Source organism: Macrotis lagotis, chromosome 3 (genome assembly GCF_037893015.1).
Source record: "Macrotis lagotis isolate mMagLag1 chromosome 3, bilby.v1.9.chrom.fasta, whole genome shotgun sequence".
Classification (NCBI taxonomy): Eukaryota; Metazoa; Chordata; class Mammalia; order Peramelemorphia; family Peramelidae; genus Macrotis; species Macrotis lagotis.
In genome coordinates this window covers 282,616,359-282,627,260 of record NC_133660.1, presented here as the reverse complement: position 1 = coordinate 282,627,260, position 10,902 = coordinate 282,616,359, and the positions used below count along the sequence as shown (strand labels likewise).

Here is a 10,902-nt window from a genome sequence, read left to right as displayed (position 1 = left end):
ACGGGCGGCGATGGAGGCTGCGCGGGCCGCGCGGGGCAGCTGAGGCCGCGGAGGCCGGGCCGGGGCTGGGCTGGGGCCGGGGCGCGGGTGAGCGCGGGCGCGCGGGGCGCCCCCCGGGGTGGCGGGGCCGGGGCGGGGCGGGCGCCTCAGTCTCGGGGCCCCGGGGCGGGGGGGGGGCCGGGAGGAGCCCCCCGGGACCAGCGCCGCGCCCCCCGCCCCGGCCCGCGGCTCCCCACCGCAATGCGTCGGGGCGGGAGCGCCCCCTGGAGGCCGCGGCGGGGCCGGGCCGGGCCGCTGCCTGGGGGCCCCCGCGAGGCTGAGCCGTGGCCCCCGCAGGTCCCCCGGAGCCGCCGCCATGGCCACCCTGGTGCTGGCCCGCGAGGACAAGCCGAGCCAGGACGAGATCGTGCTGGGCACCAAGGCCGTGATCCAGGGGCTGGAGACGCTGCGCGCCGAGCACCGGGCCCTGCTGGCCGCGCTGCTGGAGAGCCTGGCGGGCCGCGGGGCGGCCGAGCCCGAGCCCGGCGCCCAGGAGCGCTCGGGGCTGCTGCGCCGCTCCCTGGAGGCCATCGAGCTGGGCCTGGGGGAGGCGCAGGTACGGGGCGGGGGCCCGGGGGCGCCGGGGGATGGGGGGCCTGGGGCGCCGGGGGATGGGGGGCCTGGGGGGCGGGGGCTGGGGGAGCCGGGGGCTGGGGGGCCTGGGGGGCCTGGGGCGCCGGGGGATGGGGGGCCTGGGGCGCCGGGGGATGGGGGCCCTGGGGCGCCGGGGCCTGGGGGCGCCGGGGGATGCGGGGCCTGGGGCGCCGGGGCCTGGGGCGCCGGGGGATGGGGGGCCTGGGGCGCCGGGGGATGGGGGCCCTGGGGCGCCGGGGCCTGGGGGCGCCGGGGGATGGGGGGCCTGGGGGGCCTGGGGCGCCGGGGCCTGGGGGCGCCGGGGGATGGGGGCCTGGGGCGCCGGGGCCTGGGGGCACCGGGGCGCCGCGGCCTGGGGGCGCCGCCCAGACCTTCCCCTCCCCCAGGTGATCCTGGCGCTGTCGGGCCACCTCGGGGCCGTGGAGTCGGAGAAGCAGAAGCTGCGGGCCCAGGTGCGGCGCCTGGTGCAGGAGAACCAGTGGCTGCGGGAGGAGCTGGCCGGCACCCAGCAGAAGCTGCAGCGCAGCGAGCAGGCCGTGGTGCAGCTGGAGGAGGAGAAGCAGCACCTGCTCTTCATGAGCCAGATCCGCAAGCTGGACGAGGACCCCTCCCCCAGCGTGAGCCCCCCGCCCCGCCCCCGGCAGCCCTCCCCGCCCGGTGGGAGCCTGCTTCCACCCGCTGATCCACCCCTTCCTCCCCCAGGAGGACAAGGGGGACGTCTCCAAGGATTCTCTGGACGACCTGTTCCCTAACGAGGACGAGCAGAACCCAGGTAGGGAGGTCCCGGGAGGGGGGGCGGTGGGTCCAGGGGGGAGATGGGGCCCTCACACGTCCGGTTTCTCCCGTGACCGCCTGCCCGTTCGGTGGGACAGAGCAGGGGACGGAGCCTCAGGGTTCCGGCTGAGGCCGGGGCGGTCTGGCGCAACCCCCCGACTCCCTGCCTTCCTCCAGCTCGGGGTCCGGGGGGCGGAGACGCGGCTGCCCAGCACGGAGGCTACGAGATTCCGGCCCGGCTCCGCACCTTGCACAATCTGGTGATTCAGTACGCCTCCCAGGGCCGCTACGAGGTCGCCGTCCCCCTCTGTAAGCAGGCCCTGGAGGACCTCGAAAAGACCTCGGGGCACGACCACCCTGATGTGGCCACCATGCTGAACATCTTGGCTCTCGTGTACCGGTAAGACGATACCTGGGCCTTGGGGTGGGGAGGAGGGAGGGGCGGCTCGCTGGCTAGGTGGATGGGACCCCGACCTGAAGTCAGGGAGACTCATTTTCGTGAGGTCAGGTCCCATCTCAGAGGCTCACCCTATTCACCTCAGTTTCTTCATCTGTAAAATGATTTGGAAAGGGAAATGGTAAACCACTCCAGTATCCTTACCAAGAAAACGCCAAGCAGAGGCCTAAGGGGTTGGACGGGGTTGACAATGACAGAAGAGAAGCGGCCATGGGCTCTCCACGGGCCCAGCCCTACTACAGGTGAAGAAGGGAGGGGCTGTGGACAATGAGTCCCTAAGAATCCCTACACCATCTCTCCTCAGAGGGCAGCCTTACTCTCCCCAGGCTCTTTATGGAAACTGTAGATTTCCCTGAAAAAGGGAGTCCCGGTGGGCCCCACCACCCCAGCTCTAGAACTGGCAAGGAGCCTCATTTTTGATGGGGAGCATGAGGTCCCTTGGCCCATGTGGTCTTCCAGCTGCAGCCCCCGCAACGTCTCTTCCTCCCAGGGATCAGAACAAGTACAAAGAAGCTGCCCACCTGCTCAATGATGCCCTGGCTATCCGGGAAAAGACCTTGGGGAAGGACCATCCAGCTGTGAGTGAGGCCAGCCATGGGGGAGGGAGGGGATCCAGAGAGGGTCCCGCCCGCACGGGGCTGGGCCGCTCCAGGTCTTGGCAGCCTTCTTGCTTCCTTTGCCTCTGACGCAGGTGGCGGCTACCCTGAACAACCTGGCGGTTCTCTATGGCAAGAGGGGCAAGTACAAGGAAGCGGAGCCTTTGTGTAAACGGGCCCTGGAGATCAGAGAGAAGGTAGAGCCCATCTGTGGGGACGGGATTGGGGAGGAGCCACATGGCTGGGAGGTTGGGGGAGGGTAGGTACTGCTGAGTTGGAAACTGGGGGGGGGGCCGGAAACGAGGTGGGTGCACAACTGACAGACACCTCTTCCCAGGTGCTGGGCAAATTCCACCCGGATGTGGCCAAACAACTGAATAACCTGGCCCTGCTCTGTCAGAACCAGGGCAAGGCCGAGGAGGTGGAGTACTACTACCGGCGGGCTCTGGAGATCTACGAGGCTCGGCTGGGCCCCGACGACCCCAACGTGGCCAAGACCAAGAATAACTTGGTGCCCGACCTTGGGAAGCCTGAGGGTGGGATGGGCCGCCGGGATGGGTCAGGCCAGGGCCCTCATTGTCTCTCCTCTCCCCCTTCTCAGGCCTCATGTTATCTGAAGCAGGGGAAATACCAGGAGGCAGAGACCCTGTATAAGGAGATCCTGACCCGTGCCCATGAGAAGGAGTTTGGGTCAGTCAATGGTAAGTTCCCCCACCCCCACCCCAGTCCATTCTACTCTTGGGGGAGGGCTGGGCCTCTTGGCTTTGCCTTGGAGCTCCCTAGCCCCTTCTTTCTGTCCCCCCCCCCCCCAGGTGACAACAAACCCATCTGGATGCATGCTGAAGAACGGGAGGAGAGCAAGGTATGGGGAGGCTGAACCCAGAGATCCCCTGTCTCCCAGGGACTGGGGCACTCTCCTTTCTCTTCCCCAAGGCTTGACCCTTCTCCCTTGCAGGATAAGCGTCGAGATGCTACTCCCTATGGAGAATACGGCAGCTGGTACAAGGCTTGTAAGGTGGACAGGTGAGAGGAGAGCTGGCCCCGGAGGATGGGAGTGATGGGACGGGAAGTGAGGGCCCTCGGGTCACCCATGCCTTGCCCCATAGTCCCACGGTGAACACCACGCTGCGGAGTCTCGGGGCGCTCTACCGCAGGCAGGGGAAGATGGAAGCAGCTCACACCCTGGAGGATTGCGCCAGTCGGAGTCGGAAGCAGGTTGGCACCTGGGACTGGAAGGTCAGAGTAGGAGGGGTCAGGGACTTCTCAGCTCGACCCTTAACTCCTACTTCCTCCGGCAACCAGGGTCTGGATGCTGCGAGCCAGACCAAAGTGGTGGAGCTGCTGAAGGATGGCAGCGGGCGAGGGGATCGCCGGAGTGGCCGAGAGAGCGCTGGAGGTGTGGGATCTCGAGCTGAACTGGAGCCCGAAGATTCGGGGCCCTCGGCCGAGTGGTCTGGGGTGAGAGGGCCGTCTGGAGTCGGGAGGGAAGGGGGGGAGGGGGGGCGAGAGAGCAGGCGAGCACTACTCAGCCGGGCTCCTCTACCCCCAGGATGGCAGTGGTTCCCTCCGGAGAAGCGGCTCCTTCGGGAAACTCCGTGATGCTCTGAGGCGCAGCAGTGAGATGCTAGTGAAGAAGCTGCAGGGGGGCGGCCCCCAAGAGCCTCCCAATCCACGGTGAGAGCCCTGCCTCCCCCCAGCCCCCTCCTCTCACCTTCCATGTGCCACCCTGAGGAAATGCCAGCTCCTCTTCTCCTTCCCACAGGATGAAGCGAGCCAGTTCCCTCAACTTCCTCCACAAGAGCACAGAAGAGACCAGCCAGGTAAGGGGACCCACTTTGGGAAGGGAACGTTAGGATTCACCAATCTGGCCAGGTGACCCTGAGGGGGCGGCCGCCTTGCCACCTGGAGATCCCGAGGCTGGCAGCACCTTCCAGGCCAGTAAATAACTGGTTGGATTAGATGCCGCTTCTCTGGACCCCAAAGGTTTAACTGCTGCCCAAGCCCTTCTCTGCAGGACCTCAGGCCTCCCCAGGTCCTCTTGGACGTCGCGGGAGGGTCAGGCAGGCCGACCTGCCTCTGACCCCCCCCCCTTGTTTGCCCACAGTCCGGCAACACCAACCTGTCGGACAGCCGCACGCTCAGCTCCAGCTCTCTCGACCTCTCTCGACGGAGCTCTCTGGTTGGCTAAGAGGGAGGGGTGGGAGGCCGACCTCAGCTTGGACATACGCAGCCCATCCCCTCCCCAGCTCCTGGGCCCTCCTGGACCCTCCTTGGCTGCTCGTCCGGTCCCCGGGGGTAGGGGATGCAGGGGAGACCTGAGCAGCAGCTTTTCTCTGGCCCTGCTTCAGCCCCCCTGCCCCAGTGGCTGTTTCCCACAGGCCCCCCCATCTTTTTTTGTTCAATCTCAGGGTAACCTCTCCCCCGTCATTTCAGGCTTTGCGGCTCCAGGCTTACTCCCCCCCCCCCCAGTCTAGCACCGTTAGTCACGGCCTAGAAGTGTCACCTTGGTGACCGTGCAGAGAGGAGCCAGGATCCCCCCGTATTTATTCCCCTCTTCCCTTCCCCTCCTCTCAGTGGAAGCCAGGAAAGTGAGGAGGCACCCAGAGCTGCCTCGGGGCCTGGTGGGCCTCCCCCAAGTGGGCTCTGCCCCCCCCCAGCCCTGGAAGGGGGCCGTCCTCCCATCCCTCCCCGCTCCCATGCCCGGGCCTCTGCTTCTGTATATAGAGAACTAAGTTATTGGCCGCTCCCTTCCCCAGGCCCCGTCCGGCACAGCCCTTCCCCCTTCCTTTTCCAGGGTTGCCACAAGGCCTTAATCCCTTGCAGACAAGGTCTTGGACAGACATCCGTGCAGGAATAGGCCCCCATGTCCTGCCCGGATGACGGGAGCCTGCCTTCTCACCCCCTCACCCCCCATTAGTGTAGGCCTGAGGCACCTGTCCCATGGAACCAAAAGCCCCCCACGGTACCTTGTCTCCGTAGCCCATACTGTCGTGTGTTCCTTGGGGCTGGTGGTGCCTGGGCCTTAAATATGCTCCCTTTGAGCCACCTTCCAGGGACTTCCTGGCCTTGTCCTGCCCCCCCCAGCTACCACCTGCTGAGCCATTCCTCCTCCTGCACCTGTGATCTCAAATGCTTCCAGACCCCCCAGACTGACGGGGGGCCGCGCTCCTCTCCCTGTACTTGGGGGGCTGGGGGGGCGGGGAACCCATTGCTTTGTTCAGATGTTGCTGTAGAAATAAAGAGTTTGAATCCAGAGGAGTCCGGTTCTTCATGGGAGCTGGGAGCTCCGGGGGCCCCGCTTCCTCCCTCTCCCGGGGCTTGGGGCGGGTGTGGGGCTGGGGAGCCTGGAGTCCTTGGGCAGAGTTGAGAGGAGCCCCCTTCTGCACACCGCCTGCCACGCAGGTGCCCTCGGGAAGTAAGGGCATGAAGAGAGGAGCCTCGTCCTGGAGCAGAAGCCGGGGGGCGGCCTGGGGGGCGGGGTACCCTAACCCTAACCCTAACCCTGTGCTGGGAGAGAGAAGAGGAAACTACAACTCCCACAAGCCCGGGGGGCGGGGCGGGCCGAGCAAGGGGCTCGCGCATGCGCTCCTGCGCCGGGCGCCCGCGCCGCCGGGGCAGCGCGAGGTGAAGACACCTGCAGGGGCCGCGAGAGGGCGCCGCGCGAGGACGGGGGGCGGGTCTGCGCCTGCGCCCGGCCTGGGGGCGGGGCCTGGGGCGGAGCCGCCGCCATCTTGGAGCGGGAGGCGGAGCGAAGCAGACAGGGAGGGAGCGACCGACCGGGGCCGCTGCCGCCGCCATGAACCCCGAGTAGTGAGTGACCCTTGCCCGGGCCCCCGCCCCTCCGACCGGGGAGGCCCCGGGCCCCGCGACGGCCACTCGTGCCCCTCCCCTCGTCGGGCCTCCACCCGGGGTCCCCGCCGCCCTTCTCCCCGACATCCGGGTTCCTGCCCTCGGTGACCCCCCCCACATCCGGGGCCTGCGGGGAGGGGGTGCCCGGCCCGGGGGTCCGGGCCGGGCGAGGCCGCACAGGCCGCGCCCCCTCCCCCCGCCTCTCCAGCCCCCCCTCCTGCCCCCCTCCCCCTCCAGCTCTCCGGGGCTTGGGGCGGGCCTTGGGGGCCCCCGGAATCTTCTAGATTTAAGTCGGGCCCCCCCCACGTGCACACTTGTCGTTTCTGGGGGCACCCCCTCCCCAGACTCCATCCCCCCCACGGCGCCCCCCACAATTGCACATGACCCCCCAACTGAGGCTTTCCCGTCGTGGGGAGCTGAGGAAGGGGGTGGGGCCGGCTCCCGCCCCGAGGCCCGGCCACTGTGGCCACGGTCACGTCTAAGAAGTAAAGTGGCCCCCGAGGGACCGCACGGCCACCAGCATCCATTAAAGGCCGACTGTATACAGGCACACAGCAGGCGCAAAGGAGGCGCCCCCTGCATAGAAGGGATGCCTCCCTCCCAGAAGTAGCCGGGGCCCGGGACCCCCAGCACCCCGGCTCGGCCCCTTGGCTCACGGCTGCCCCCACCTCAGCCCGCCCGAATGCGGGGGGCGCGGGCGGTCGCCCTGCTTCTGTGCCCCCTTCCCCAGTCCAGTCTCCATTCAACCACCCAGTGGTTTAACTAAAACCCAGGCCTGACTCTCCCCGCTTCCCCCAGTCCATTCCATTGGCTCCTTGTGGCCCCTGGGCTCAAAGGAAAATTCTAGTGGCCTTCAGAGACCCGGTCATCAGACCCTGTGTCTGGACGGGAGGATGCCCCCGTTCCTGATCACTGCCCTTCCCGGGGACACTGCCCCAAGGGCATCCTCCTTCTCTAGACTGAGCTCCTAGCGGGAAGGAACTGGCTGGTGAAGGGTGCACATGAGGTCAGCCCCAAGGGCGCAGAGGGACCAGCTGGGGAAGTGGCAGACTGGGGGTCTCAGTGGAGCCTCATTGGCAAGATGGGGGAGAGGAAGGAAAAGGGGAAGGAGCACAAAGGCCTTGGAAGCCTGTGTCAGTCTGGACAATGGAGAGAGGCCAGTGGGCATCAGGTGGACCAGAGCTGCCCTTGAGGCCAGATTCTGTACCATGAGGAGGACTGAAGCCTGGGAGCTTGAGAGAGTTAAGTAGCTGGTACCTGACCCAGAAGTGGAAGGGTTCCTGCCCTCAGTCTGGGGGGACAGATAGAGGCATGTACAAAATGGATATAAGGTAACGAGGAGGAGGAGCCCAAATGATACTGAGAATTCTAGAGTCTGTCACCAAGAGCCATGGACTGAGGCTTCGAATGCCAAGCGTGTGAACTGAGAAGTACCAGACACACTGGAGGGCCTGGTGACTGCCTGGGGGAGTCTGTAGTCTGGCTGTGAGGTGACAAGGCTGCCAGAGGCTGGTGGGTATGAGGAGAGGTGTGGGGTCTATGCCCACTGAGCAGGACCAGGAGGGCGCCAGGCTGGAAGCAAGGAGAGGGTTGATCCACAGCTTCCCGGTCTGCAGAGACCTGAGGGGAGTTGCCAAGCTGTTGACTTGAACCCAGTGATGATGTCTCTGAGCAGACCCCAGGGTTAGGGATTGAGTGGGAGCAGAAGTGAGAGCAGAGCTACAGAACAACCCTTTCTTGGAGGCTGACTGGGATTGGGAGGGTACCTAGACCAATCAGAGGGTGAACGTTCCCACAACGAAAGTGAAGAAGGACTGGGGATCTCTCTCCTTGGAGGCCCTGACTGCCCAGCCTGCCAGGTGGGCTCCCTCGCTCCTGCCCCTGCCCTCCTGAGGCTCCAAGGACCAGGAATCTGAGTGACTGGGCAACGTGCCTCAGCCAGGGAGCTGCACCTGCTCCACGAGGATTTCTAGGGCCCTGCTAACCTGAGGACACAATCACATCTTTATTTTTTCCAACCTTTAAATAATGTTGAGTGTTTCCCTTCCTTGTTTACAAAAAGGGTCTGGTGGCTTCCCCAGGCTTCCCAGGGAGTCCCAGCCCCTTTCACTGGCACAGACCAATTTCTTCTGGTCCTTTTTTTGGTCCATCTTTTTAATGCTTTATTTGTCCGTTATCCTTTAATTTGTCATCTTTGGTGTTTTTATTTTTCCAATTTTATGTAAATGTAATTTTCAACATTCATTTTTGTAACCTCCCCCCAGTAATGTAGGTTATTCGTGGACAGTCATATTCCACAGAAGTCTCTGTCCCTTCCCCCAACTCTCTCCTGCATGGGGACCCCACCCCCGTGATGCCCTCCATACATCTCTCGCTGGTCTCTAAGGGCACAGGGGCTGGGCCGCTTTGCGCCCAGCCTGCCCCACCAAGACCACACCTCCGACTTTCCAGCCTTTGTTGTTTTCTCTTTTTTGCCATCTTTGCTCCTCTGTCTTTGTGGGGTGTCCTCAAGCCGTGAGGCTTGGCTTCTTATGTGCTAGAAAATGGGGAGGTGGAAGGTCTACTCCCCAGCCAGCTCCCTTTCCCAGGATGGTCTGGTGCCTCAGTGGTGCTTTTCTATCCCTCCCTTCTGAGCCTCAATTTCCTTCTCTGTAAATGGGGTCTGCCCTCCCCTCATCCTGGCTCCCCTGCCCTCTGCACTCACCTAGCTGACCCCATGGGCTGGGAAGCCTCTCCCCTCTCTGGTTCCTCCCAAGCCTGACCAGGTTAGCATTTCTGCATTTCCTGCTCTGGGAGATTGGGCAAATCCGGGGTCAGGAAGACCTGAGTTCAGATCCTAGCCCATGGGCCCCACTGTGGTGCAGATCTCCCATGAGCCTCTGCCCTCCTTCCCAGCAGCCTTTTCTCGGTTCAGCATTCGGCTTCAGCTTTCCCTGAGAGGTAGAGCAGGCCCCGTGCAGTGGCCTCTCCTGGGGTCTCACCCGCTGCCCTTCCTCTCCCTGCAGTGACTACCTGTTTAAGCTGCTCTTGATCGGTGACTCAGGCGTAGGGAAGTCCTGCCTGCTCCTCCGCTTTGCTGTGAGTCTCTTGCCCATCTCTGGGCCTTACCTTAGTTTGCCACCCTGTCCTCTGGGTGAGGTCTGCCTGAAGCCCTCTGGACAGAGGAGGGTAAAGGTGTGCCAGCTGCCCCTTGAGCCCCAGAGGGCAGGGGTGGGTAGGTGAAGGAGGTGTCGATCCCAAATCACGGCTCTTGGAGGAGGGGAGTCCTGTAGTTGGGCCCTAGGCCCTCAGCGGGGGCCCAGGAACAGGCCCCTCGTTTCTCAGGGGCTTTACTCTTCTGTCATGCCCAGGATGACACGTACACGGAGAGCTACATCAGCACCATCGGGGTGGACTTCAAGATCCGTACCATCGAGTTGGACGGCAAAACCATCAAGCTGCAGATTGTGAGTGCTAGGAGATGAGGGGCTGCCTTCCCCTGGGGGGGGCACCTCCTGGGACGGGGCCGGGACCGCCCAGCCCGGCCTCTGACCCGCTTCACTCCGCCTTAGTGGGACACCGCGGGTCAGGAGCGCTTCCGGACCATCACCTCCAGTTACTACCGAGGGGCCCACGGCATCATCGTGGTGTATGATGTCACAGACCAGGTAACTCGGCCCACCCTGAGGAAGAAGTAGAGGTGCGGGGCAGGTGGGGCCTGGGTCTGCACCCAGACAGACACACGGACAGTCTCTGATGGCATCATCTCCCTTAGGAGTCCTATGCCAACGTCAAACAGTGGCTGGAGGAGATTAACAGATACGCCAGCGAGAACGTCAACAAGTTGTTGGTGGGCAACAAAAGCGACCTCACCACCAAGAAGGTTGTGGACAACCCCACTGCCAAGGTGAGGCGTCGGTGCAGGGGTGGGGGTGCCGCTCAGAGGGGTCCCTCGGGTGCCTCTGACCTGCCCCCCTTCCCTTGGCTTCCCCTCAGGAGTTTGCTGACTCTCTGGGCATTCCCTTTCTGGAGACCAGTGCCAAGAATGCCACCAACGTGGAGCAGGCCTTCATGACCATGGCAGCTGAGATCAAGAAGCGCATGGGTCCCGGGGCTGCCTCAGTGGGCGAACGGCCCAACCTCAAGATCGACAGCACCCCGGTGAAGCCGGCCAGTGGAGGCTGCTGCTAGAGGGCCGAGCGGCAGGGCCCTTTCAGATGATGCCCCTGAGACAGGAGGCTGAGCCCCAAGCCTGCCTCCCTTCCCCCTCCCCCAGCCAAGGGGCATTTGATTCTGTGGCCTGTGGGCAGCGAGTCCTCACCTTCCCTCCCAAAGTTCCTGTTAGATCCAGCCGCGGGCAGGGGCTGGGGAAGCCGAGCAGAACCTCGGAGGCCCCCCACTCAGCAGCGCTGCCTCCCCCCTCCCCAGCTTTCTTGGGGAGGAGGACGCCACCTCATTCCCAGCTCACTTCCCTTGCTTTCCTTAAGAGCTGCAGCGAGTCCTGGGGAGCCCCTGCCCCCCCAGAGCAGGGAGCCGCCTCCTCGTCTCTCCTGGTCAGAGAGCCGGACCCAAGGCCCAGACTGTGGGGAGCCCGGGTCCGGGGAGGGTGGGCCA

General features: G+C 64.6%; 2 protein-coding genes across 3 annotated transcripts; both read left to right on the top strand.

The window, feature by feature from the left end:
• Positions 1-5,707, top strand: KLC2 (kinesin light chain 2). Of its 2 annotated transcripts, XM_074231020.1 has the most exons (16): positions 1-87; positions 337-595; positions 1,020-1,250; positions 1,336-1,405; positions 1,585-1,807; positions 2,355-2,442; positions 2,556-2,657; positions 2,798-2,971; positions 3,062-3,161; positions 3,273-3,322; positions 3,416-3,483; positions 3,567-3,675; positions 3,763-3,918; positions 4,010-4,134; positions 4,223-4,280; positions 4,565-5,707. In XM_074231020.1, the coding sequence occupies exons 2-16, from the start codon at positions 356-358 to the stop codon at positions 4,646-4,648; spliced, it is 1,878 nt and encodes a 625-aa protein (XP_074087121.1). In that variant the 5' UTR covers positions 1-87; positions 337-355; the 3' UTR covers positions 4,649-5,707. The 2 variants fall into 2 exon arrangements, with proteins under 2 accessions (XP_074087121.1, XP_074087120.1); XM_074231019.1 differs by having other exon boundaries at positions 3,062-3,322.
• A 464-nt stretch (positions 5,708-6,171) lies between these two features.
• On the top strand, positions 6,172-10,562 carry RAB1B (RAB1B, member RAS oncogene family). Its single transcript, XM_074231018.1, has 6 exons — positions 6,172-6,270; positions 9,315-9,387; positions 9,660-9,755; positions 9,861-9,956; positions 10,064-10,195; positions 10,285-10,562. Exons 1-6 carry the CDS (start codon positions 6,257-6,259, stop codon positions 10,477-10,479), a joined length of 606 nt encoding a protein of 201 aa, XP_074087119.1. The 5' UTR covers positions 6,172-6,256; the 3' UTR covers positions 10,480-10,562.
• Positions 10,563-10,902: the final 340 nt, after the last annotated feature.

Excerpts from the sequence above, each read along its gene's own strand:
- KLC2 (XM_074231019.1), top strand. The coding sequence starts at position 356 with ATGGCCACCCTGGTGCTGGCCCGCGAGGACAAGCCGAGCCAGGACGAG. Across the intron at positions 596-1,019 it reads TGGGCCTGGGGGAGGCGCAG|GTGATCCTGGCGCTGTCGGG; the intron begins GTACGGGGCGGG and ends CCCCTCCCCCAG. Across the intron at positions 3,484-3,566 it reads AAGGCTTGTAAGGTGGACAG|TCCCACGGTGAACACCACGC; the intron begins GTGAGAGGAGAG and ends CTTGCCCCATAG.
- RAB1B (XM_074231018.1), top strand. Across the intron at positions 9,756-9,860 it reads AAACCATCAAGCTGCAGATT|TGGGACACCGCGGGTCAGGA; the intron begins GTGAGTGCTAGG and ends ACTCCGCCTTAG. Across the intron at positions 10,196-10,284 it reads TGGACAACCCCACTGCCAAG|GAGTTTGCTGACTCTCTGGG; the intron begins GTGAGGCGTCGG and ends GCTTCCCCTCAG.